The following is a 25327-nucleotide window of genomic DNA, read 5'->3' on the forward strand; positions in this document are numbered from 1 at the left end:
TGATCAAGCTGCCCCCTTGACGTGACAGGAACGTGACTCTTAGAGGGGGAATGGAGTTAAATTGTGGTGTTTGACCAGTGGTAAAGGTCGTTTTAACCTGGGAATCTCTCTCCTTCAAAGGTGGCAGACAGAAAGCCCAGGTCCTCAACACTAGCCTGATGCACTCCGAGTCTGAACTGGACAGCGATGAAGCCATCTTCACATGGCCTGACCGTGAGAAAGGGAAGCTGCTCCGTAGCCAGAACGGCTCCTTGCGCAATGGACAAGTGACACTAAAACCCAAGAACCAGAGGGAGGAAATCCTATAGCTCCCTTTAGGTGGCCTTTTGCTGGAGCTCAGTGGGAAAGAGAAGGCCACTCCCGTCCCTATTCTGCAAGGGCCTTTGGAGGCCAGTTTGGTTAGGACAACAGCTGCTAACTTGTTTCACAGAAAATAACTCTGTTTTTGCGGGTTTCTTTTCATTCAGTTAAAACTGGTTGTACTTGAATTTGAACTCCAAGGGAAATCAAAGGGAGAAGACAACTGTGAACCGCAGATGAAGCGTCAGAAAAGACAGAGCTGGCATCTGGAGCGCGGCAGGACAGAACCACTTGGAGCAACTGTGAATGTGCAGGACCCTCCTCGCCCACCTCAGACTGCAGCAGGGAGACACCTGTGGACTTCCAGGTCACCTGCCTTGGAAGCTCTTTGAAGAAGGAAGGTCAAGGCTGTGCTCTGAGCTCCCTCCCGGCTCCAGTAGCCCGCCACAAACTACTCCTGCTGTCAGACAGTTCTGTTTTCTTTTACTCCCACCTTCCCTAATGGTTTAAGCACTATTTTAATTTAGATTTGTCCTTTCACATACACTGGCTGCTTTTGGAGCGTAGAGTAGGAGGAACCTAAACGCTATGGTCACAATCCATCAGCTTGCAGTAGGGGAGAGGGTTTTGTAGCCGTTCTAAATAACTGTTAGGCTTTTCTCCCTGGGAGTGTTGACGCAGTGGCTGTTCAGAGGTGGAAAAGCTGACCTGCCTGTGGTAATTAGCTAGGCTGGGAGCCCCCCTCCTGCAGCAAGCTGTCCTGGTGGATACCAGAGAAGGGGTGGGACACTCGCCTTTGGTACACTTGCTTAATGGCTGACTTAATCCCAAAGCCATGAGGTGTAGTTCAGCAGCATTTTCTGTTGGTCCCTAAGCCCTCCATGAGTCTGGACAACAACTGTATCCCAGTTATGAAATGCCATGCGTTGTTTTTTTTTTCCTTAAAACTTGCACAACCCAGGCAAATGGGGTTTGGTGTCTTCAGTTCCAAGCAGCTGGCTCTTCCCTCTGGCCGGCAGCTTAGTGGCCTCGTGTCACTACAGCTGCACAGCCCTGTGTGCTCCCGTTACAGTGCGCAGTGCATTTGGTGTCCTGTACTCAGTGGAAAAGGGAATTCTCAGTACCGAGGGGCACCACACGGTGAGTGTCAGCAGCCGGGGGCTGTATTTCTCTGCTGCTTGAACTCTGGGAAAGGCCTTGCTGGGAGCCAGGTGTCGGTGGTCCTTTCCCATACCTGCTTCTTTATCTCACTGTGCTGCTTTCATGAGTTGCACCCCTGTCCTCGGGCAGAAATCAACCTCTTACTGGCATGAAGGATGCCGCTGCTCCTCCACGGATGGGTGGGCAGTTTATTGCCTTTCTTTGTGTTTAATTTAAAAACTGGAAACTCATTTCATTGGCTTTTTTTTTTTTTGAGCTATGAAAGCCAAAAGGCTTTAACTTCCTCAGTTGTATTTATATTGCTGCACTACTGATTTGTGTTGAGCAAGATGAAGATTAAACACTATTGAACGCGAGGGAACGTCCCCTCGCTGAATGTAGTCGTGGCTGCTGCTAAGTTTATTTTGCTGGGCAATCAGCTCTCCTCAGGCACCAGAGCTGGAGCCAGGCACTCTCCCGAGGAGTCCCAAGTGGGGCAACAGCCTTGTGCCCTCTTGCCTGCACCGGGACGGGGTTTGCCTCCTGCTTGCCTGCGTCACAGCCGAGGCCACCCTCTGGTTTGTGTCTGTCTGGCGTGCAGCACCAAGCATTCCCTGCCCGTGCTGCTCCTCCTGCACCCGCTCTCACAACTGCTCCTTCCCCAGGAGCCTGCCCCAGACCACACACGGGGATGTCCTGAGAGCAGGACGCTGCTCTCCTTGCTGTGCTTTGAAGGGTCGCAGCCCAGTGCTTGGCTGGAGCCCTCGCTGCCAGCCCGCTCCCGGCCAAACACTCAACCCTTGGGTGACGCCACCCTCTGAGGCATCGCCCTGCGTTTGGACGTGAGACGAGCAGGCTGCAAGAAAACGAGGTTGGGAGGCTGCAGGGATTAACCAGATGTGGTCCTGGGACTGTGCCTGAAATCGCTCCACGCCGTTGGACTCGGCTGTTTCTGGGGCACGTGCGTCTCACGTCTCTTGCTCCTGTCTGTCCCGGGGAAATCCCCTCTGCAGGGAGCCAGCGCTGCTTGCAGTGGTTCGGGCGTTCCGTGCTGCAGAGATCAGAAACCCTCGCAGGAGATGCAGCGTGTGCATTCAAGCAAGTCTGGCTTCCTATTACGGAAGAGGGAAGAATTAAAGGCTGTGCAGCTGCTACTCGCCAGCACCTTTGTTTAGCTGAGGTTCGCTTTGTTCTCACACTGCACCGTGCGGAGACACCTTCGGGTTGAGGAGCTTTAGGCAGCTGCCAGCACCACCCCGTGCAGGAGAGCCCTCGTCTGCCTCCGTGAAGGTTTTGCAGTGGGCTGTGGCATCCCCTCTGCCCTGAGCCCTTTGGTTAGGACAGGCTTCCTCCCTCCTTAACCATTTGTCACCACCAAGTGCAGGCTGGTGACGGGGCACTGCCCGAGCTCCCCTTTATAATTCTGGCTCGGTGCCACCCCTCCCCGAGCCCTCTTCCCCTCGGTGCTTCTGAGCATCCCTCTGCAGCACCATGAGGGGGGGACCCTCCGGAGCTGCAGGCGGTAACTTTTGGCACGGGAGACGGGGCAGGCTGCTTCGGTGCCCCATTAACGCAGCCCTTCCAAGGTGTGTGCACGTAAAGCAAACGTGTTCAAAACCCTTCGCCCCCGTAGCATCACCGATCTCATCGCTCATTTGTTACCCAAGCACCGTGGTCCCGCTCTGACCTTGCACGGGGAAGGTTTCTGCATTGCTATGCATTTTGATTTCACAATTAGAGACGCTGGCTACAAGTCACCCATGTGTGGAAGTTAAAAGCTGAGACATCTGTTAGATGAACCGGCAGAGTCGCTTGATTTTATTTTCTTCTTTAACACGAATGAACTTCAAACACTTGCGAAGATGTTTGAGGCAAACGTCGCGATCTAGTTTTAAAATAGTTTGCTCTTAAATCTTTTCTTCATTCCTCTGCGTAGCGGCGGGCTGCCCAACCTGTCTGAACTTTGGTTTAACGGCGTTTGATTGCAGCATTACTTGGATCAAGACTAAAAAGTACCTTTTTTTAAATAAAACGTTTCTTGCAAATAAACGGGGAAGATGTTTTGCTGCTGCTCACCTTGCTTCTTTCTCCAGTTTCAGCTGCGGGATGGGTCCTAATGCAACCACTGCCCTTCCTGGGCAGGAGCTGGGAGTTCCCTCCTCATCCTCAGGGGCTGGGTGATGCTTTAGGGGCCGTGGGTGCAGTGCCACAGCTCAGCCTGGGGCTGTTCTCCAACATCCAGAGGGGTGTGGGTCTGTTACTGGAAAGCAAAATAGCATCAGGGCTCAAGCTGCACCTACACCAGGGGTAGGTGTTCCTCCGAGCGAAGCAGGGGAACATTTATGAATTAGTGGAGCCCTTGAAGGAGATACCAAGGCTGCTCCTTCCTACACCAGCCTCTGGCCTCCAGCGCCTTCCCCGGTGGGATGCAGCCGTGGTGCTTGGGGAAGAGCGGGTGCTGAGCACCACGGGGAGCTCAGGATGGGGGATCCGGGGTTGGAGCTGCTGGTGTAATCCCAAAGGGACTCACCCTGGGAGATGGCACCCACTATGGGGGGCTCCGGGGTGCTGGGACCCCTCCAGGGTGCCCCAGGGGGCTCTGCTTGTGCCCCTTCCCTGCTGTCTCCATCCTCACACGGAGCCTCAGAGCAGCCCCAGGTCTGTTATTGGGGCCTTGCAGGCACAATCCAGGGCTCCCCGGCCCTGCTCGTCCCTCCCCATGCGGCACCTTGCCTAGGAGGAGTTAAAAAAATAAAAAAATAAAAATAAAAAAAAAGAAGAACCCTTTATGGAGCTCAGGAGGAGAGCACTTTTTTTTTTTTTTTCTTTCTCTCCGCGCATATTCTCACCCCTCTGCCCGTGCTGTCCTTGTTATGACCATGTGAATTTGGCACCGCTCCTCCGTGCCTTCCTGCCATCAGGATTCCCCGAATTGCTGCTGCTTTCCCTCCTCCAGCCGGGCTCTCCCGGGGCAAGGTCAGCGCCTGGCCCAGCCCGGGGCTCCCAGAGGTGTCAGCGGGACTTGAAGGTGGCTGAGTGCACGTCCCTGCTGCCAGGCACCGAGCCTGGGGTGCTGCTGGCCCCGCGGGTTCATTATCGGATTTTTTATTGCATGTTTTGGGGAAAATTTGTCCGGCTCAGCACGGGACCTCCCACAGCATCCCCGCTGCAGGCACATCCCCTTGCTCCCGCTGCCGCCCTGCAGAAGCAGGGTTCCCGGGGGCACCGGGGGCTGCAGCCCCAGGCCTGGCCAGCCCCACGAGCACCATCCCTCCATCCGTCTGTCCATCCGTCCCTCCGTCCGTCCGCACGGGGCCCTGTGCTCCGAGTGAGTCCGTCTTTCCATTGTTCAAACAATCCCTTTTCCACACTCGCTGCCAAAGCCTCCCCGCTCGCTCCCGCACGCGCCAGTATATTTAGCTGCCTCTAAGCCTCTACCTTTCCTTATATAGGAGAGGCCAAACGAATTTCGCACTCTCATTATTAATAGCCTGAGAGGAGCTCTTAGGAGGCTGCCAAAAATAGCAGGCAAACAGAGCGCACCCGGGCCGGGGAGGGCGCTGGGGCAGGCGGGGAGCCGCCGGGGAGCGCCGCGGGAGGGATGCCGTGGGGCTGCCTGGCTGCCTTCGCCCTTTGGTGGCCAGGACGAGGTGTGTGTCCCCGCGTCCCCCCCTGCTCCAGGGACCGGCTGCACACAGAGGTAGGGTGGGGGGATGCGGGGGCGCGGGGTCCCGGGGTGGGCAGCACCTCTGCACTGCTCCGGACCCTATAAAACTCCTGCGTGGGGTGTGGGTGGGTGGCACAGGGCAGCCGGGTGTCCCCATGCCCGTGGGGTCCCCAGGGAGCTGTGTGGCTGCAGCAGTGACAGGTTTCACCCTCCGAGCCCCCCCAGCCGCTGCTGGGCCCAGGAGAGGCGTTGTGGGTGCTCCGGGACCCCCGCTGTGCGCCCAGGGGATGCGGGGCAGGAGGTGGAGGTGGTTGGTGCCCGGCCCGGGAGGGAGAGGTTTGGCAGCAGGGAGCACCCCCGGTGCCTCCCCGCATCCATCAGCCACGTGCTGGGGGCACCGAGCCCAGGATGGGGCACAGGAGAAGGGGGCTGCGGGGTGCCCCAGCGAGCCGAGGGGCTTCACCTGCACCCGGAGGCATCCGCAGCCCGGGCAGGGGCTGCCTTAAATCCCTCCCTTCCTCCCTCCCTCCCCGGCGAGGAACTTCTCCTGCTGAACTGGAGGATGCTGCAAGCTCCTGCGGACGAGCTGGAGGAGTCCTGTGGCAAAGTCAAGGCGAGCTGGGAAGCGGCGTGCTCCTGCTGGGGGACGCGGCACCCCATGGCCACCGGAGCCCAGCCCCGGCCGGTGTCACCTCCAGGACTGTAAGTGGCCGCAGGGAGCTGGTGGGCGCGGGGGCTGCGGGAGGCAGCGGGGGTCTCCCCGCCACCAGCGTTTAACCTTCAGCGAGCTCGGCTGGAGCTGAGCCCCGCTCGGGCTGGGGATGCCGCTGCTGCTCGCGGCCCCTGCGCTCGGCTGCTCGCAGCAGCTCGGGCAGGGAGGGAGGGCAGAGGCTGAGGGAGGGCAGAGGCTGCAGGGTTGGGGGTCCCCACAGCCCCCCAGCCTTGGAGCAGGTGGAGGTGGAGGCATGGGGATGGCAGCGAGCTCGTGGTGGGGTTGAGGGGGGCGGTGGGGCACCCCCTGGCCATGCATTGGGGTGGGATGGGATGGGATGGGATGGGATGGGATGGGAGGGAAGGGATCCCCACCTCGCAGCCCCGTGTGCGGGGTGCTGGGCACACCGGGGCACCACAAACCATGCGGCCGCAACCCCGAAGTGTGCGGTGCCCACGAGTGAAGCTGGGGACCGGGGGAGCTCCCCAAAACCCCCCTCTGGCAGCTCGCCCACCTCTCACTCGGCTGCAGAGGCCGAGGGGGGGGCTTGCCCCGTGCTGGCTGAGCCGGGGCAGATGCTGAGCGCTGAAACTTGGCCAGGCCGCCGCCAGCGAGCGGCTGCAGAGCGCGGCCGGGCACGCGGCTGGGGCAGAGCGTGGAATAAAGTCGCTTCCTTTTATAGCCAGGCTGGGGCTGTTCGGTGCCGTGCGAGCGCCTGAGCCACCACGGCCACCCCGGCACCCCCCCGGCTCCGCTGCCAACCCCTGCGGGGCCGTTCGTCCCCGTGCCTGGGGCTGGGAGCTGCTCCCGGAGGGGTGCAGGGCCTGGGGGCTCCGGGCAGGATGGTTTTGAGCTGCCCAAGGGGCTGCGTGCGGCCCTCCAAGGTCACCGGCAGAGCCCGGGTGAGGGCTGCGGGGCTGTGCCGTGGGCTGGAGCCGGGAAGGTTCCCCCGGGGCCGGGGCACCTCAACGCCGCAGTGCTGGGAGAAATGCCCAAGGGCAGCCCAGGCGGCTGGAGCCGAGACGGGGGCCGGGATGTGAGAGCCCTGCGCCTGCAGCCTGGGTGTGGGGGCTCAGCGCCGGGCAAAGCCACGGGCTGAGAGCTCCCACTGCGCCCCAAGAGCCCTGCGGGAGCCCCAACATCCCAAAGCTGCAGGGCAGGTGGAGCCCGAGGGGTTAAGCGGGGACATCTCTGCAGTGTCCAGCCGCTGGACACCCGCTCTGTCGAATTTTTGAGGGAAAAGGGGTGCTGCTGCAGCCGGACACCCTCTGCCCCAGCATTGCCGTGAGGCTGGGGACGGGGATCCCAAAAGCCGTGTCCCTGAGGTTCCCCAAGACCAGGGGACAGCCACGGGGCAGCCCCAGGACACCAGCAGAGCATTGGGGGGCACCACGGCCGTGCTGGCAGCTGCCCCCCACCCCGCAGCGAGGGCTGGAGGTTCCGGGGGCCACCGAGCAGCCTCATCTCTGCCTGCGGGTGTCGCGAGTGGGGCCGGCGCCTGCTTGGCACCCACCGGCTCCTTGCAGAGCTGCAGTGGTCACAGCGCTGAGTCACGGCCCTGCTGGGCCTCCCCCAGCCCCTGCACCCCTCGTTTGCCCTCCCCAGTTGAGTCACCCCCCTCCTGGGACTGGTCCCAGCATTTGCACCGCTCCAGCTCCCAGTTTAGGGGTAGGAAGGTCACCGGGGTCAAGGCGTGGATGGGCTGCTCTGACACTTGTCCCCTCCATCGCCCTGCCCTGGCCATGCTGTGTGGGGGCCACTGAGCCCCCCCAGGACCCCTTCAATGGTCTCCAACCCCAGGGACCTCCACCAAACCCCCCCACCAGTTATTTCCTCTCGGCCCTCCCCTGCCTGCTGTGCCGGGCTGTGGTTTGGGGGCGCAGAGCACCAGGACCCTACAACCTTCTCCTGGCCTTGCAAGGAGCTGGGCAAGGAAAGGGGGGGTACAGGGGGGTGCAGTCCCCTCCTGACCTGGCCATAAATTGCAGAGGGAGGGGGCCAAAAATACTGCTTTGGTACCCAGGGCTGCAGCAGGGTGGGCAGCGGGGAGGGGGCCGGGGCAGCGCAGGGTGCTGGGGTGCTGCAGGGGGGTGCAGGGTGCTCGGGGGGTGCAGTTGATCCATCCTGGCCCAGCACAACAGTAGCAAGGAGAAGGGGGGGGCTGCCAAGTCCCAGAGCTGATGGGGGGGGGTCCCCTGAAGCACCCTGGGCACCCTCACCCCACGTCCCCGGCTTCCCCAGAGGGTTGGAGCTGGCCCCCAGTGGGGATGCTGGGGCTGGGGGCTTCTCCCTGCCGCCTCTCCCTCCCAACCCTACATACTTCTTCATATGCCCATATGGAGTCGGCCGGCGTTATGGAATGTTAAGAAGTATGTATTTTTGGGCTGGGACCCCCACGCCGGGATCCCGGTGCTGGCGTCAGCCCCCGGTGGCACCTCCGGAGAGAAAAGTGCGTCCCTGGGGCTGGTAAAAAGGAACCAGATCAACTTGCAACTGGATTTGGTCCCCTTCAACCAGCTGCGGTGGCGCACGGGCTACGTAACTCGCTTCGTCCCCACGGACCGGTGGCACGAGCGGCGTCCTGGAAGGCAGCCAGACCCACAGTGCTGGGGTAAGGAGTGGGGAAGGGGCCCGTGGGGGAGCGTGGGGGGGTGGTGGTGGTGAAAAAAGGTGGTTTTGCGGTCTTTTTTGAGCTCCCAGGTGCCGCGAGAGCTGGGCACAGCAAGGGTTAAGCAGCGGGACTAACCCAGGGAAACTCGGGGAAAATAAACCAAAGGGACCGATTTCCTAGAAATCCACTTCCCCTACGTCACCGCTGCCTCCCCTGCCAGGCAGCGAGGCGCAGCCCAGCGCTGGGCACCCTCCGAGCAGATCGGGGGAGCAGGGAGGGGAACCCCACCGTGGGTTTTTGGGGGCTGAACCCCTCTTTAGTGGGGAGGAAAATCAGGGCAGAAAGCAAGGGCTGCTCTCCCCGCTGGGCTGGGAGAAAATGCAGGGTCCCCATGCGCAGCCTCCCGGCACCGTAGGGGATGCCCAAGGGGAGGCAAGATCTGGGGGGGCTGCTCGCCCTCAGGGTGCCCCAGGGGTGATGCTCCCCCAGGCAATGGGGCACACGGGGGGGCTGGGCTGGGGCTGACTTCTCCTCCTCTTCCTCAGGAGCATCGGGAACCCTCACGGCTCTCAGGGTTGTGTCTCAGCTGCCGGGGCTGCCATCGGGTCCCTCCTTCACCTTCCCCTGCCCAGTTTTGTTGCTGAGCACAGCCACATAGGAAAAGGGGATCTCCCTTTGGCAGCCGGGGTCAGCTCTGCTGCCCGGGTCCCCTCCACGCTGCGTGAGCTCCCCCGGCTCCTCGCAGAGGGAGAACTGAGGACGTCCTGGCCTGCCCGAGCACCTCAGCAGCTGCCCTCACCCTGCTGCGTCACGCGTGTGGCTTTCCTACTGAAACCGAAACCATGTCAGTTCCTGAGAAAAAGCTGGAAATTAACCAAAACAAACCGGCCTCCTCCTCCTGTGCCGAGATGTGATAAGTGTGGGGTGGCCCCGGAGCGGTGCTGGGTAGGACTGGACGCTCCCTGCGCCATCTTTTATCTGTGTTATTGGTGTGCTGAGGGCAGACGGGCACTGCCAGCACAGCAGCAGTCCTGCAAGCACAGCAGCAGGTACAGTGGGTCCTAGGGGTGGAGGGAAGCCTGCAGGAGGTGGTGGAACAGGGAAGCCATCAGTCCTGCAGCATCTTCTCTGCCTGGGGGTGAGCTCTGCCCACTCTCAGTGACTTTTTCTTTTCTTTCTTCCTTCTTAGCCATGGTAATTATAGGAATGATTGTGGGGGCCACCATTGGAGTAGGTAAGTTTCTGGCCCCCAACTTGGCCACGGCGCACCCGTGTCATGGGGTGGGTGAGCAGAGCTCACGGGCAAGGGCTGCCCCGTGCCTGGGCTGGGCACCCAGCGAGGCTTCAGCCGGGCTCTGGTGTGCTGGGGAACCCGTCACCAGCCACTGCTGAAACCCTGCACGCCTTTCCCCTTCTCCCTGGGGATGGTGCGTCCCCGACCCTGTGCCCCACAGCCCCCACTCTTTGCTCTGACACCCCGTCCCCTTGGGATGGGACCTGGCATGCGGGTAGCAGATGTGTCGGTGTCCCCCCTGCAGGACTGGCATTCTTTGGTGCCCCGGCAGTTGTCTCTGTGCTGGGGTTTAAGGCGGGCGGCATCGCTGCAGGGTCCATAGCTGCCAAGATGATGTCGGCGGCTGCCATAGCCAACAACGGAGGAGTGGCTGCGGGCAGCATCGTGGCCGTGCTACAGTGGCTCGGTGAGTGGTGGGGTGCTGAGCTGCACTGGGACCGTGCCTGGAGGGTTGCACATGCAGGAGCAATAGGGTTGTGAGCTCAGCTTGCTGCAGAGCCTGTGCCCTTCAGTGCATCCTTGGCTTTATTCACCCAAACCCATGGGGAGGTGATAGATCCTTGGTGTGCTAGGAAGAGTCAGGGCTTGCTGGGATATGGGACCCCATGCTGAAGACTTGGGCCTGAGCAGACATTTGTCTGCTCTTCTGCCAGGAGCGCTTGTGTCCCTTGGGAGCTCTGGTCATTACCAGAAGGGAGAGCTGGAAGGGCTCGGCGGTGCTGAGGGAGCAGAGCCCCTGCATGGTGGTGAACTGGCATGGCTCAGGAGAAGTCCTCGGTTCTCTCTGTCCCGTGCTCTGTCCCTCAGCAGTGAGCACCCACGGGCCCAAGCATCATGCCTCTTTCTGTCCTTGCAGGAGCTGCAGGACTCCCTGTTGGTGCCAAATTTTGGCTGACATCAGCCCTGGGGACACTCGGTGGAATAGTTGGTGCCAAGTGGTTTTAGGGGAGCACAGCTCCAGGTGGCAAACCCAAGGAATGCCAGGAGGCAGCGGACGGCGCAAGGAAGAGCCCCGCCAGCCCAGCAGCTCCTCAGCAGCCACGCAGGGAGCTGCCAACCTTCTTGAGCACTGAGCACACGGAAAATAATAAAAATGGCTTTGCAGGTGATGTGTCGTGGTGGCTCGTGTGTGTCTGTGTCAGGGGGTGTGCTGGTTTTACAGGTGGGCAGCCAAGCTCCACCTTCCTCAAAGGTAAAGGGGAGAAACTATGATGGAAAGGGCTCAAAGGTTGAGATCGGGGTGGGGAAATCACTCAACACTTACCATGACAGGCAAAACAGACAGCATAGAGAGATTAGAGAAATTTATTGACTATTACTAATAAGGTAGAGAAGTGAGGAATAAAAGAAAGAAACCAAAAACGCCTTCGCCCCCATCCACCCTCTTCCGCCTCCTCCCCTCGAGAGTCTCAGGGGAACAGGGGAATGGGGGTGACGTGCAGAAAATAAACTCCACAGCCAGTAAGATTGTAAAGTAGGGGTGTTTATTTAGCACTGGGCGGGGTCATCCCACTAAAGTTTTGTGCACCCCAATGCAGCGCTTCCTTTGGTTGCATGTGGTGAAGATTTACATAGGCATGAAGCTTCTCAAGACGCCTGCTGATATGTTTGACCTATCCCCGCTTTGTAGTAAAATTAGTGTCAGGCAGTCCTTTATATCGATTCCTCCTATCCACACTTGCACAGTGTTTTGTGGTAGTGGTTGCCAGGGTTCGTGGGGATGAAGATCAGTGAGTCTTCCTCATCACCGCAGGCTGACCTTTCGTCTCAGCGCTTACTCATAAGCTTCTCAGCTTCTGCTCAAACTGCAGATTCGGTTTCAGTTGATTCTTGAAACGTGTTTCCTGTTTTCTATCAGGAACTGTTTTCGTGAGGAATTTCCTGCCTCAGTTCCTTAGCACAATAGGTAACAGAAGATATAGTACATGTCCCTTACCGGTCTTCTTTACTAAAATTCTTTAGGCTTCCTCTCACATGCTCCTTAGCCTATCTTAGCTACTAAAATTCTTTCAGCCTCCTCTCAGGGGCTGTGCAAAGTCTATGGCACTTTGTCTCCCCTGCTGCTCCCTCATGGCCACTCCCTGGCCCTGTGCTGTGGGGTCTGTCCCACGGGATGCCGTCCTGCCCGAACTGACCCTGCGGGGCCTGCCCACAGGCAGCAGCTCCTCCAGAACTGCTCCCACACGGCTCCGTCCCACAGGGTCCATCCCCCAGGAGCAAACAGCTCCAGCAAGGATCCCCCACGGGTGGGCAGCAGCTCCCCCCAGCCCCCTGCTCCTGCGTGGGCTCCTCTCCATGGCTGCAGCTCCGGCCCGGGGCCTGCTCCTGCGGGGGCTCTCCATGGGCCGCAGCCTCCTCCAGCCCATATCCCCCTGCTCCACCGGGGGCTCCTCCAGCCATGGGGGGGCTGCAGCGTGGAGATCTGCTCCATGGGGGACCCATGGGCTGCAGGGGGACAGCCTGCTCCACCAGGGGCCTCTCCCTAGGCCACAGGGGAACTGCTGCTGCCTGCCTGGAGCACCTCCTGCCTCCTGCACTGCCCTTGGGGGCTGCAGGGCTGGCCCTCACCCCTCTCTCTCCCCCAGCTGCTGTTCCCCATCAATGTTTTTGGTTTTGTATTTGTTTTTGTTTTTTTTTTTCCTTTCTTAAATCTGCTCTTAAAATCTTAAAAGGCGTTGGATCCTGGAGTGATTTAACCTGAGCCCCGCACAGACGCTTGCTGACTGCCCTCGGGGGGTGAGGCCGAGAATCAGGAAGGTAAATGTGTCGCCCATGTGTTTCTTCCTACACAAACCCAAACCATGGGAGTTCCAGTGGACATTAACCGAGAGGAAAACAAACCGGCCTCCTCCTCCTGGGCTGAGATTTGACAAGTGTGGGGCGGCCCTGGGGCGGTGCTGGGTGAGATGGGGCACTCCCTGCTCCATCTTTTATCCGTGTTATCGGCGTGCTGAGGGCAGACGGGCACTGCCAGCACAGCAGCAGTCCTGCAAGCACAGCAGCAGGTACAGTGGGTCCTAGGGGTGGAGGGAAGCCTGCAGGAGATGGTGGAATGGGGCAGCCATTGGTCCTGCAGCATCTTCTCTGCCTGGGGGTGAGCTCTGCCCACTCTGAGTGACATTTTCTCACCTTTTGTCCTAGCGATGCCAATTGAAATCAAAAAAGTGGTTATTGGGGCCACCGCTGGAGTAGGTAAGTTTCTGGTCCCCGGCTTGGCCATGGAGCACCCGTGTCATGGGGTGGGTGCACAGAGGTCGGGGGCAAGGGCTGCCCCATGCCTGGGCTGGGCACCCAGCCAGGCTTCAGCCGGGCTCTGGTGTGCTGGGGAACCCGTCACCAGCCACTGCTGAAGCCCTGCACGCTTTTCCCCTTCTCCCTGGGGATGGTGCGTCCCCGACCCTGTGCCCCACAGCCCCTGCTCTTTGCTCTGACACCCCGTCCCCTTGGGATGGGACCTGGCATGCGGGTAGCAGATGTGTCGGTGTCCCTCCTGCAGGAATGGTGCTCTTCAGCATCCCAGCAGCCGTCTCTGTGTTGGGGTTTAAGGCGGGCGGCATCGCTGCGGGGTCCATAGCTGCCACGATGATGTCGGTGGCTGCCAAAGCCAACAACGGAGGAGTGGCTGCCGGCAGCCTTGTGGCCGTGCTACAGTCGATCGGTGAGTGGTGGGGTGCTGAGCTGCACTGGGACCGTGCCTGGAGGGTTGCACATGCAGGAGCAACAGGGTTGTGAGCTCGGCTTGCTGCAGAGCCTGGGCCCTTCAGTGCATCCTTGGTTTTATTCACCCAAACCCATGGGGAGGGGATAAATCCTCGATGTGCTAGGAAGAGTCAGGGCTTGCTGGGATATGGGACCCCATGCTGAAGACGTGGGCCTGTGCAGATATTTGTCTGCTCTTCTGCCGGGAGTGCTTGTGTCCCTTGGGAGCTCTGGTCATTACCAGAAGGGAGAGCTGGAAGGGCTCGGCCGTGCTGAGGGAGCAGAGCCCCTGCATGGTGGTGAACTGGCATGGGTCAGGAGAAGTCCTCGGTTCTCTCTGTCCCGTGCTCTGTCCCTCAGCAGTGAACACCTACAAGCCCAAGCATCATGCCTCTTTCTGTCCTTGCAGGAGCTGCAGGACTCCCTGTTGGTGCCAAATTTTAGCTGTCATCAGCCCTGGGGACACTCGGTGGAATAATTGGTGCCAAGTGGTTTTAGGGGAGCACAGCTCCTGCCGACCCGCTTGAGCATTGAACATATGGAAAATAATAAAAATGGCTTTGCAGGTGATGTGTCGTGGTGGCTCGTGTGTGTCTGTGTCAGGGGATGTGGTGGTTTTACACGGGTAGGCAGCTGAGCTCTGCCATGGCCACTCCCCCTCCTCAAAGGGAAAGGGGAGAGAAACTATGGCAGAAAGGGTTCAAAGGTTGAGATAGTGACAGGGAAACCACTCAACACTTACCGTGACAGGCAAAACAGACTTATCCTAGGGAAATTAGAGAAATTTATTGCCTATTACTAACTAGGCAAAGAAGCGAGAAACAAAACATATTAAAACATATTTCCCCCATCCACCCTCTTCCACCTCCTCCCCCTGAGTGGCACAGGGAAATGGGGGCTGCGGTCAATATTTGGCATGTTTCCCCTGCTGCTCCCTCACGGCCACTCCCTGGCCCTGTGCTGTGGGGTCTGTCCCACGGGATGCCGTCCTGCCCGAACTGAGCCTGCGGGGCCTGCCCACAGGCAGCAGCTCCTCCAGAACTGCTCCCACATGGCTCTGTCCCACAGGGTCCATACCCCAGGAGCAAACGGCTCCAGCACAGGTCCCCCATGGGAGGCAGCTCCCCCCAGCCCCCTGCTCCTGTGTGGGCTGCATGGCTGAAGCTCCGGCTTGGGGCTTGCTCCTGCGGGGGCTCTCCATGGGCCGCAGCCTCCTCCAGGCCACATCCCCCTACTCCACGGGGGGCTCCTCCAGACATGGGGGGGCTGCAGTGTGGAGATCTGCTCCATGGGGCACCCATGGGTGCAGGGGGACAGCCTGCTCCACCAGGGGCCTCTCCCTGCACAGGCCGAAGGGGAACTGCTGCTGCCTGCCTGGAGCACCTCCTGCCCTCCAGCACTGCCCTTGGGGGCTGCAGGGCTGGCCCTCACCCCTCTCTCTCCCAGCTGCTGTTCCCCATCAATGTTTCTGGTTTTGTATTTGTTTTTGTTTTTTTTTCCTTTCTTAAATCTGCTCTTAAAATCTTAAAAGGCGTTGGATCCTGGAGTGATTTAACCTGAGCCCCGCACAGACGCTTGCTGACTGCCCTTCGGGGGGTGAGGCAGAGAATCAGGAAGGGACATGCATTTCTTCCTACACAAACCCAAACCATGGGAGTTCCAGTGGACATTAACCGAGAGGAAAACAAACTGGCCTCCTCCTCCTGGGCTGAGATTTGACAAGTGTGGGGCGGCCCCGGGGCGGTGCTGGGTGAGATGGGGCGCTCCCTGCTCCATCTTTTATCCGTGTTATCGGCGTGCTGAGGGCAGACGGGCACTGCCAGCACAGCAGCAGTCCTGCAAGCACAGCAGCAGGTACAGTGGGTTCTAGGGGTGGAGGGAGGCCTGCAGGAGATGGTGGAATGGGGCAGCCATTGGTCCTGCAGCATCTTCTCTGCCTGGGGGTGAGCTCTGCCCACTCTGAGTGACATTTTCTCACCTTTTGTCCTAGCGATGCCAATTGAAATCAAAAAAGTGGTTATTGGGGCCACCGCTGGAGTAGGTAAGTTTCTGGTCCCCGGCTTGGTCACGGAGCACCCGTGTCATGGGATGGGTGAGCAGAGGTCGGGGGCAAGGGCTGCCCCGTGCCTGGGCTGGGCACCCAGCGAGGCTTCAGCCGGGCTCTGGTGTGCTGGGGAACCCGTCACCAGCCACTGCTGAAGCCCTGCACGCCTTTCCCCTTCTCCCTGGGGATGGTGCGTCCCCGACCCTGTGCCCCACAGCCCCCGCTCTTTGTCTGACACCCCGTCCCCTTGGGATGGGACCTGGCATGCGGGTAGCAGATGTGTCGGTGTCCCTCCTGCAGGACTGGCTCTCTTCGGCATCCCAGCAGCCGTCTCTGTGCTGGGGTTTAAGGCGGGCGGCATCGCCGCGGGGTCCATGGCTGCGAAGATGATGTCGGCGGCTGCCATAGCCAACAACGGAGGAGTGGCTGCAGGCAGCACCGTGGCCGTGCTGCAGTCGGTCGGTGAGTGGTGGGGTGCTGAGCTGCATCACACATGCAGGAGCAAGAGGGTTGTGAGCTCAGCTTGCTGCAGAGCCTGGGCCCTTCAGTGCATCCTTGGCTTTATGCACCCAAACCCATGGGGAGGGGATAAATCCTTGGTGTGCTAGGAAGACTCAGGGCTTGCTGGGATATGGGACCCCATGCTGAAGACTTGGGCCTGAGCAGATATTTGTCTGCTCTTCTGCCGGGAGTGCTTGTGTCCCTTGGTAGCTCTGGTCATTACCAGAAGGGAGAGCTGGAAGGGCTCGGCCGTGCTGAGGGAGCAGAGCCCCTGCATGGTGGTGAACTGGCATGGGTCAGGAGAAGTCCTCGGTTCTCTCTGTCCCGTGCTCAGCAGTGAACACCCAAGGGCCCAGGCATTATGCCTCTTTCTATACTTGCAGGAGCTGCAGGACTCTCTGCTGGTGCCAAAATTGGGCTGTCATCAGCCCTGGGGACACTCGGTGGAATAGTTGGAGCCAGGAAACCCTAAGGGAGCACAGCTCCAGGTGGCAAACCCAAGGAATGCCAGGAGGCAGCGGACGGCGCAAGGAAGAGCCCTGCCAGCCCAGCAGCTCCTCAGCAGCCACGCAGGGAGCTGCCGACCTGCTTGAGCACTGAGCACATGGAAAATAATAAAAATGGCTTTGCAGGTGATGTGTCGTGGTGGCTCGTGTGTGTCTGTGTCAGGGGGTGTGCTGGTTTTACACGGGTAGGCAGCTGAGCTCCACCATGGCCACTCCCCCTCCTCAAAGGGAAAAGGGAAAGAGAAACTATGGCAGAAAGGGTTCAAAGGTTGAGATAGTGACAGGGAAACCACTCAACACTTACCGTGACAGGCAAAACAGACTTAGCCTAGGGAAATTAGAGAAATTTATTGCCTATTACTAACTATGCAGAGAAGCGAGAAACAAAACATATTAAAACATATTTCCCCCATCCACCCTTTTCCACCTCCCCCTGAGCGGCACAGGGGAATGGGGGCTGCGGTCAATATTTGGCATGTTTCCCCTGCTGCTCCCTCATGGCCACTCCCTGGCCCTGTGCTGTGGGGTCTGTCCCACGGGATGCCGTCCTGCCCGAACTGAGCCTGCGGGGCCTGCCCACAGGCAGCAGCTCCTCCAGAACTGCTCCCACACGGCTCCGTCCCACGAGGTTCATCCCCCAGGAGCAAACGGCTCCAGCACGGGTCCCCCACGGGTGGGCAGCAGCTCCCCCCAGCCCCCTGCTCCTGCGTGGGCTCCTCTCCACGGCTGCAGCTCTGGCCTGGGGCCTGCTCCTGCGGGGGCTCTCCATGGGCCGCAGCCTCCTCCAGGCCACATCCACCTGTTCCACCGGGGGCTCCTCCAGCCATGGGGGCGCTGCTCCATGGGGCACCCATGGGTGCAGGGGGACAGCCTGCTCCACCAGGGGCCTCTCCCTGCACAGGCCGCAGGGGAACTGCTGCTGCCTGCCTGGAGCACCTCCTGCCTCCTGCACTGCCCTTGGGGGCTGCAGGGCTGGCCCTCACCCCTCTCTCTCCCCCAGCTACTGTTCCCCATCAATGTTTTTGGTTTTGTTTTTTTCTTTTCTTAAATCTGCTCTCACAGAGGTGCAAACAACACCACTTCTTGGCCCAGCTCTGGCCAGGGAGGGCACACGAGGGGTTTGGGCTGGGGCTGACTTCTCCTCTTCCTCAGGGGGATCAGGAACCCCCACAGCTCTGAGGGTTGTGTGTCAGCTGCCGGGGCTGTCATCGGGTCCCTGCTGTGACGCCGTGGATTCCCCACCAGGACCCCGCTGGTGCCTGCGTCCACTGCCCTGGATCCCCCCACAGGCCCCTGGGTCTCTCCTGTGACCCCCCTGTATCTGAGCCTCTGGATAAAGGCGTTGGATCCTGGTGTGGTTTAACCTGAGCCCCGCACAGCCGCTTGCTGACTGCCCTCGGGTGGTGAGGCAGAGAATCAGGAAGGTACATGCATCGTCCATGTGGTTCTTCCTACACAAACCCAAACCATGGGAGTTCCAGTGAACATTAACCGAGAGGAAAACAAACCGGCCTCCTCCTCCTGGGCTGAGATTTGACGAGTGTGGGGCGGCCCTGGGGTGGTGCTGGGTGAGATGCGTTGCTCCCTGCGCCATCTTTTATCTGTGTTATCTGTGTGCCAAGGACAGACGGGCACTGCCAGCACAGCAGCAGTCCTGCAAGCACAGCAGCAGGTACAGTGGGTCCTAGGGGTGGAGGGAAGCCTGCAGGAGGTGGTGGAACGGGGCAGCCATCGGTCCTGCAGCATCTTCTCTGCCTGGGGGTGAGCTCTGCCCACTCTCAGTGACTTTTTCTTTTCTTTCTTCCTTCTTAGCCATGATAAGTATAATTCGAAGAGTGTTGTTTGGGACCAGCGTGGGAGTAGGTAAGGGTCTGGCCCCCGGCTTGGCCACGGCGCACTCGTGTCATGGGGTGGGTGAGCAGAGCTCACGGGCGAGGGCTGCCCCGTGCCTGAGCTGGGCACCCAGCGAGGCTTCAGCCGGGCTCTGGTGTGCTGGGGAACCCGTCACCAGCCACTGCTGAAGCCCTGCACGCCTTTCCCCTGTGCCCCACAGCCCCCGCTCTTTGCTCTGACACCCCATCCTCTTGGGATGGGACCTGGCATGCGGGTAGCAGATGTGTCGGTGTCCCTCCTGCAGGACTGGCGCTCTTTGGTGCCCCAGCAATCGTCTCTGCGTTGGGGTTTAAGGCGGGCGGCATCGCTGCGGGGTCCATAGCTGCCAAGATGATGTCGGCGGCTGCCATAGCCAACAACGGAGGAGTGGCTGCTGGCAGCATTGTGGCCGTGCTACAGTCGATCGGTGAGTAGTGGGGTGCTGAGCTGCACTGGGACCGTGCCCAGGGTTGCACATGCAGGAGCAATAGGGTTGTGAGCTCAGCTTGCTGCAGAGCCTGGGCCCTTCAGTGCATCCTTGGTTTTATTCACCCAAACCTATGGGAAGGGGATAAATCCTTGGTGTGCTAGGAAGAGTCAGGGCTTGCTGGGATATGGGACCCCATCCTGAAGACCTGTGGGCCTGTGCAGACATTTGTTTGCTCTTATGCCAGGAGTGCATATGCACTTGGTAGCTCTGGCCATTGCCAGAAGGGAGAGCTGGAAGGGCTTGGTCATGCTGAGGAAACAAAGCCCCTGCATGGTGGTGAACTGGCATGGGTCAGGAGAAGTCCTCAGTTCTCTCTGTCCCGTGCTCTGTCCCTCAGCAGTGAGCAGCCATGGGCCCAGGCATCATGCCTCTTTCTGTCCTTGTAGGAGCTGCAGGACTCGCTGCTACTGCCAAATTTTGGCTGTCATCAATCCTGGGGACACTCGGTGGAATAATTGGTGCCAAGTGTTTTTAGGGGAGCACAGCTCCAGGTGGCAAACCCAAGGAATGCCAGGAGGCAGCGGACGGCGCAAGGAAGAGCCCCGCCAGCCCAGCAGCTCCTCTGCAGCCATGCAGGGAGCTGCCGACACGCTTGAGCACTGAGCACATGGAAAATAATAAAAATGGCTTTGCAGGTGATGTGTCGTGGTGGCTCGTGTGTGTCTGTGTCAGGGGATGTGGTGGTTTTACAGGTAGGCAGCTGAGCTCCGCCATGGCCACTCCCCCTCCTCAAAGGGAAAAGGGAAAGAGAAACTATGGCAGGAAGGGTTCAAAGGTTGAGATAGTGACAGGGAAACCACTCAACACTTCCCGTGACAGGCAAAACAGACTTATCCTAGGGAAATTAGAGAAATTTATTGCCTATTACTAACTAGGCAAAGAAGCGAGAAACAAAACATATTAAAACATATTTCCCCCATCCACCCTTTTCCACCTCCTCCCCCTGAGCGGCACAGGGAAATGGGGGCTGCGGTCAATATTTGGCATGTTTCCCCTGCTGCTCCCTCACGGCCACTCCCTGGCCCTGTGCTGTGGGGTCTGTCCCACGGGATGCCGTCCTGCCCGAACTGAGCCTGCGGGGCCTGCCCACAGGCAGCAGCTCCTCCAGAACTGCTCCCACACGGCTCCGTCCCACAGGGTCCATCCCCCAGGACCAAACGGCTCCAGCACGGGTCCCCCACGGGTGGGCAGCAGCTCCCCCCAACCCCCTGCTCCTGCGTGGGCTCCTCTCCACGGCTGCAGCTCCGGCCCGGGGCCTGCTCCTGCGGGGGGTCTCCATGGGCCGCAGCCTCCTCCAGGCCACATCCCCCTGCTCCACGGGGGGCTCCTCCAGCCATGGGGGGGCTGCAGCGTGGAGATCTGCTCCATGGGGGACCCATGGGTGCAGGGGGACAGCCTGCTCCACCAGGGGCCTCTCCCTAGGCCACAGGGGAACTGCTGCTGCCTGCCTGCAGCACCTCCTGCCCTCCAGCACTGCCCTTGGGGGCTGCAGGGCTGGCCCTCACCCCTCTCTCTCCCCCAGCTGCTGTTCCCCATCAATGTTTTTGGTTTTGTATTTGTTTTTGTTTTTTTTTCCTTTCTTAAATCTGCTCTTAAAATCTTAAAAGGCGTTGGATCCTGGAGTGATTTAACCTGAGCCCCGCACAGACGCTTGCTGACTGCCCTTCGGGGGGTGAGGCAGAGAATCAGAAAGGTACATGCATTTCTTCCTACACAAACCCAAACCATGGGAGTTCCAGTGGACATTAACCGAGAGGAAAACAAACCGGCCTCCTCCTCCTGGGCTGAGATTTGACAAGTGTGGGGCGGCCCCGGGGCGGTGCTGGGTGAGATGGGGCGCTCCCTGCTCCATCTTTTATCCGTGTTATCGGTGTGCTGAGGGCAGACGGGCACTGCCAGCACAGCAGCAGTCCTGCAAGCACAGCAGCAGGTACAGTGGGTCCTAGGGGTGGAGGGAAGCCTGCAGGAGGTGGTGGAATGGGGCAGCCATCGGTCCTGCAGCATCTTCTCTGCCTGGGGGTGAGCTCTGCCCACTCTGAGTGACATTTTCTCACCTTTTGTCCTAGCGATGCCAATTGAAATCAAAAAAGTGGTTATTGGGGCCACCGCTGGAGTAGGTAAGTTTCTGGTCCCCGGCTTGGTCACGGAGCACCCGTGTCATGGGATGGGTGAGCAGAGCTCACGGGCAAGGGCTGCCCCGTGCCTGGGCTGGGCACACAGCGAGGCTTCAGCCGGGCTCTGGTGTGCTGGGGAACCCGTCACCAGCCACTGCTGAAGCCCTGCACGCCTTTCCCCTTCTCCCTGGGGATGGTGCGTCCCCGACCCTGTGCCCCACAGCCCCTGCTCTTTGCTCTGACACCCCGTCCCCTTGGGATGGGACCTGGCATGCGGGTAGCAGATATGTCGGTGTCCCTCCTGCAGGACTGGCTCTCTTCGGCATCCCAGCAGCCGTCTCTGTGCTGGGGTTTAAGGCCACTGGCATCGCTGCGGGGTCCATAGCTGCCACGATGATGTCGGTGGCTGCCAAAGCCAACAACAGAGGAGTGGCTCCTGGCAGCAAGTGGTTTTAGGGGATCACAGCTCCTGCCGACCCGCTTGAGCATTGAACATATGGAAAATAATAAAAATGGCTTTGCAGGTGATGTGTCGTGGTGGCTCGTGTGTGTCTGTGTCAGGGGGTGTGCTGGTTTTACACGGGTAGGCAGCTGAGCTCCGCCATGGCCACTCCCCCTCCTGAAAGGGAAAGGGGAGAGAAACTATGGCAGAAAGGGTTCAAAGGTTGAGATAGTGACAGGGAAACCACTCAACACTTACCTTGACAGGCAAAACAGACTTAGCCTAGGGAAATTAGAGAACTATATTGCCTATTACTAACTAGGCAAAGAAGCGAGAAACAAAACATATTAAAACATATTTCCCCCATCCACCCTCTTCCACCTCCTCCCCCTGAGCAGCACAGGGAAATGGGAGCTGCGGTCAATATTTGGCATGTTTCCCCTGCTGCTCCCTCACGGCCACTCCCTGGCCCTGTGCTGTGGGGTCTGTCCCACGGGATGCCGTCCTTCCCGAACCGAGCCTGCGGGGCCTGCCCACAGGCAGCAGCTCCTCCAGAACTGCTCCCACATGGCTCTGTCCCACAGGGTCCATCCCCCAGGAGCAAACGGCTCCAGCACAGGTCCCCCATGGGAGGCAGCTCCCCCCAGCCCCCTGCTCCTGTGTGGGCTGCATGGCTGAAGCTCCGGCTTGGGGCTTGCTCCTGCGGGGGCTCTCCATGGGCCGCAGCCTCCTCCAGGCCACATCCCCCTGCTCCACGGGGGGCTCCTCCAGCCATGGGGGGGCTGCAGTGTGGAGATCTGCTCCATGGGGCACCCATGGGTGCAGGGGGACAGCCTGCTCCACCAGGGGCCTCTCCCTGCACAGGCCGAAGGGGAACTGCTGCTGCCTGCCTGGAGCACCTCCTGCCCTCCAGCACTGCCCTTGGGGGCTGCAGGGCTGGCCCTCACCCCTCTCTCTCCCAGCTGCTGTTCCCCATCAATGTTTCTGGTTTTGTATTTGTTTTTGTTTTTTTTTCCTTTCTTAAATCTGCTCTTAAAATCTTAAAAGGATCCTGGACTGATTTAACCTGAGCCCCGCACAGACGCTTGCTGACTGCCCTTCGGGGGGTGAGGCAGAGAATCAGAAAGGTACATGCATTTCTTCCTACACAAACCCAAACCATGGGAGTTCCAGTGGACATTAACCGAGAGGAAAACAAACCGGCCTCCTCCTCCTGGGCTGAGATTTGACAAGTGTGGGGCGGCCCCGGGGCGGTGCTGGGTGAGATGGGGCGCTCCCTGCTCCATCTTTTATCCGTGTTATCGGCGTGCTGAGGGCAGACGGGCACTGCCAGCACAGCAGCAGTCCTGCAAGCACAGCAGCAGGTACAGTGGGTCCTAGGGGTGGAGGGAAGCCTGCAGGAGATGGTGGAATGGGGCAGCCATTGGTCCTGCAGCATCTTCTCTGCCTGGGGGTGAGCTCTGCCCACTCTGAGTGACATTTTCTCACCTTTTGTCCTAGCGATGCCAATTGAAATCAAAAAAGTGGTTATTGGGGCCACTGCTGGAGTAGGTAAGTTTCTGGTCCCCGGCTTGGTCACGGAGCACCCGTGTCATGGGATGGGTGAGCAGAGCTCACGGGCAAGGGCTGCCCCGTGCCTGGGCTGGGCACCCAGCGAGGCTTCAGCCGGGCTCTGGTGTGCTGGGGAACCCGTCACCAGCCACTGCTGAAGCCCTGCACGCCTTTCCCCTTCTCCCTGGGGATGGTGCGTCCCCGACCCTGTGCCCCACAGCCCCCGCTCTTTGCTCTGACACCCCGTCCCCTTGGGATGGGACCTGGCATGCGGGTAGCAGATGTGTCGGTGTCCCTCCTGCAGGACTGGCTCTCTTCGGCATCCCAGCAGCCGTCTCTGTGCTGGGGTTTAAGGCGGGCGGCATCGCCGCGGGGTCCATGGCTGCGAAGATGATGTCGGCGGCTGCCATAGCCAACAACGGAGGAGTGGCTGCAGGCAGCACCGTGGCCGTGCTGCAGTCGGTCGGTGAGTGGTGGGGTGCTGAGCTGCATCACACATGCAGGAGCAAGAGGGTTGTGAGCTCAGCTTGCTGCAGAGCCTGGGCCCTTCAGTGCATCCTTGGCTTTATGCACCCAAACCCACGGGGAGGGGATAAACCCTTGGTGTAGTCAGGGCTTGCTGGAATATGGGACCCCATGCCCAAGACCTGTGGGCCTGTGCAGACATTTGTTTGCTCTTCGGCTAGGAGCGCTTTTGCCCGTTGGCCGATCTGGTCATTACCAGAAGGGAGAGCTGGAAGGGCTCGGCGGTGCTGAGGGAGCAGAGCCCCTGCATGGTGGTGAACTGGCATGGGTCAGGAGAAGTCCTCGGTTCTCTCTGTCCCGTGCTCAGCAGTGAACACCCAAGGGCCCAGGCATCATGCCTCTTTCTATCCTTGCAGGAGCTGCAGGACTCTCTGCTGGTGCCAAAATTGGGCTGTCATCAGCCCTGGGGACACTCGGTGGAATAGTTGGAGCCAGGAAACCCTAGGGGAGCACAGCTCCAGGTGGCAAACCCAAGGAATGCCAGGAGGCAGCGGACGGCGCTGGGAAGAGCCCCGCCAGCCCAGCAGCTCCTCAGCAGCCACACAGGGAGCTGCCGACCAGCTTGAGCACTGAGCACATGGAAAATAATAAAAATGGCTTTGCAGGTGATGTGTCGTGGTGGCTCGTGTGTGTCTGTGTCAGGGGATGTGGTGGTTTCACACAGGTAGGCAGCTGAGCTCCGCCATGGCCACTTCCCCTCCTGAAAGGGAAAGGGGAGAGAAACTATGGCAGAAAGGGTTCAAAGGTTGAGATAGTGACAGGGAAACCACTCAACACTTACCGTGACAGGCAAAACAGACTTAGCCTAGGGAAATTAGAGAAATTTATTGCCTATTACTAACTAGGCAAAGAAGCGAGAAACAAAACATATTAAAACATATTTCCCCCATCCACCCTCTTCCACCTCCTCCCCATGAGCGGCACAGGGGAATGGGGGCTGCGGTCAATATTTGGCATGTTTCCCCTGCTGCTCCCTCACGGCCACTCCCTGGCCCTGTGCTGTGGGGTCTGTCCCACGGGATGCCGTCCCTCCCGAACTGAGCCTGCGGGGCCTGCCCACAGGCAGCAGCTCCTCCAGAACTGCTCCCACACGGCTCCGTCCCACAGGGTCCATCCCCCAGGAGCAAACGGCTCCAGCATGGGTCCCCCACGGGTGGACAGCACTCCCCCCAGCCCCCTGCTCCTGTGTGGGCTCCTCTCCATGGCTGCAGCTCCGGCCCAGGGCCTGCTCCTGCGGGGGGGTCTCCATGGGCCGCAGCCTCCTCCAGGCCACATCCCCCTGCTCTACCGGGGGCTCCTCCAGCCATGGGGGGGCTGCAGCGTGGAGATCTGCTCCATGGGGGACCCATGGGTGCAGGGGGACAGCCTGCTCCACCAGGGGCCTCTCCCTAGGCCGAAGGGGAACTGCTGCTGCCTGCCTGGAGCACCTCCTGCCCTCCTGCACTGCCCTTGGGGGCTGCAGGGCTGGCCCTCACCCCTCTCTCTCCCAGCTGCTGCTCTGCAGCAGTTTTGTTTTGTTTTTTTTTTTTTTCCTTTCTTAAATTTGCTCTCACAGAGGTGCAAACACCACCACTTCTTGGCCCAGCTCTGGCCAGGGAAGGCACACGAGGGGTTTGGGCTGGGGCTGACTTCTCCTCTTCCACAGGGGTATCAGGAACCCCCACGGCTCTGAGGGTTGTGTGTCAGCTGCCGGGGCTGTCATCGGGTCCCTGCTGTGACCCAGTGGATCCCCACCAGGACCCCGCTGGTGCCTGCGTCCACTGCCCTGGATCCCCCCACAGGCCCCTGGGTCTCTCCTGTGACCCCCCTGTATCTGAGCCTCCGGATAAAGGTGTTGGATCCTGGTGTGGTTTAACCTG

At 59.9% G+C, this 25327-nt stretch overlaps 4 protein-coding genes and 1 long non-coding RNA gene across 5 annotated transcripts in view; all 5 read left to right on the forward strand.

Moving 5' to 3' along the window:
• Positions 1 to 1841, forward strand: part of KIAA0319L (KIAA0319 like) — a 30584-nt gene extending 28743 nt beyond the window's left edge. Inside the window, exon 21 of the mRNA XM_068657616.1 lies at positions 121 to 1841. Coding sequence (XP_068513717.1) covers positions 121 to 308 — 188 coding nt within the window. The 3' untranslated portion in view covers positions 309 to 1841. The remainder of the gene's footprint in view (positions 1 to 120) is intronic.
• Positions 889 to 24077, forward strand: LOC137842893 (uncharacterized). The gene is made up of 8 exons (XM_068657504.1): positions 889 to 912; positions 4969 to 5140; positions 5646 to 5809; positions 8337 to 8430; positions 18287 to 18337; positions 23248 to 23409; positions 23630 to 23736; positions 23825 to 24077. The coding sequence occupies exons 1-8, from the start codon at positions 889 to 891 to the stop codon at positions 23891 to 23893; spliced, it is 843 nt and encodes a 280-aa protein (XP_068513605.1). The 3' UTR covers positions 23894 to 24077.
• Positions 9462 to 13978, forward strand: LOC137843042 (interferon alpha-inducible protein 27-like protein 1). Its single transcript, XM_068657848.1, has 7 exons — positions 9462 to 9479; positions 9620 to 9664; positions 10581 to 11630; positions 12397 to 12481; positions 12866 to 12916; positions 13221 to 13382; positions 13833 to 13978. The coding sequence occupies exons 5-7, from the start codon at positions 12868 to 12870 to the stop codon at positions 13865 to 13867; spliced, it is 246 nt and encodes an 81-aa protein (XP_068513949.1). The 5' UTR covers positions 9462 to 9479; positions 9620 to 9664; positions 10581 to 11630; positions 12397 to 12481; positions 12866 to 12867; the 3' UTR covers positions 13868 to 13978.
• LOC137843040 (interferon alpha-inducible protein 27-like protein 2A) lies at positions 15181 to 16604 on the forward strand. The gene is made up of 4 exons (XM_068657844.1): positions 15181 to 15277; positions 15414 to 15464; positions 15768 to 15929; positions 16352 to 16604. The coding sequence occupies exons 2-4, from the start codon at positions 15416 to 15418 to the stop codon at positions 16438 to 16440; spliced, it is 300 nt and encodes a 99-aa protein (XP_068513945.1). The 5' UTR covers positions 15181 to 15277; positions 15414 to 15415; the 3' UTR covers positions 16441 to 16604.
• LOC137843043 (uncharacterized) lies at positions 19819 to 21389 on the forward strand. Its single transcript, XR_011089328.1, has 3 exons — positions 19819 to 20766; positions 20903 to 20953; positions 21258 to 21389. It is a non-coding gene; the product is annotated as an uncharacterized lncRNA (long non-coding RNA).
• Positions 24078 to 25327: the final 1250 nt, after the last annotated feature.

This window comes from Anas acuta, chromosome 21, assembly GCF_963932015.1.
Source record: "Anas acuta chromosome 21, bAnaAcu1.1, whole genome shotgun sequence".
NCBI lineage: Eukaryota > Metazoa > Chordata > Aves > Anseriformes > Anatidae > Anas > Anas acuta.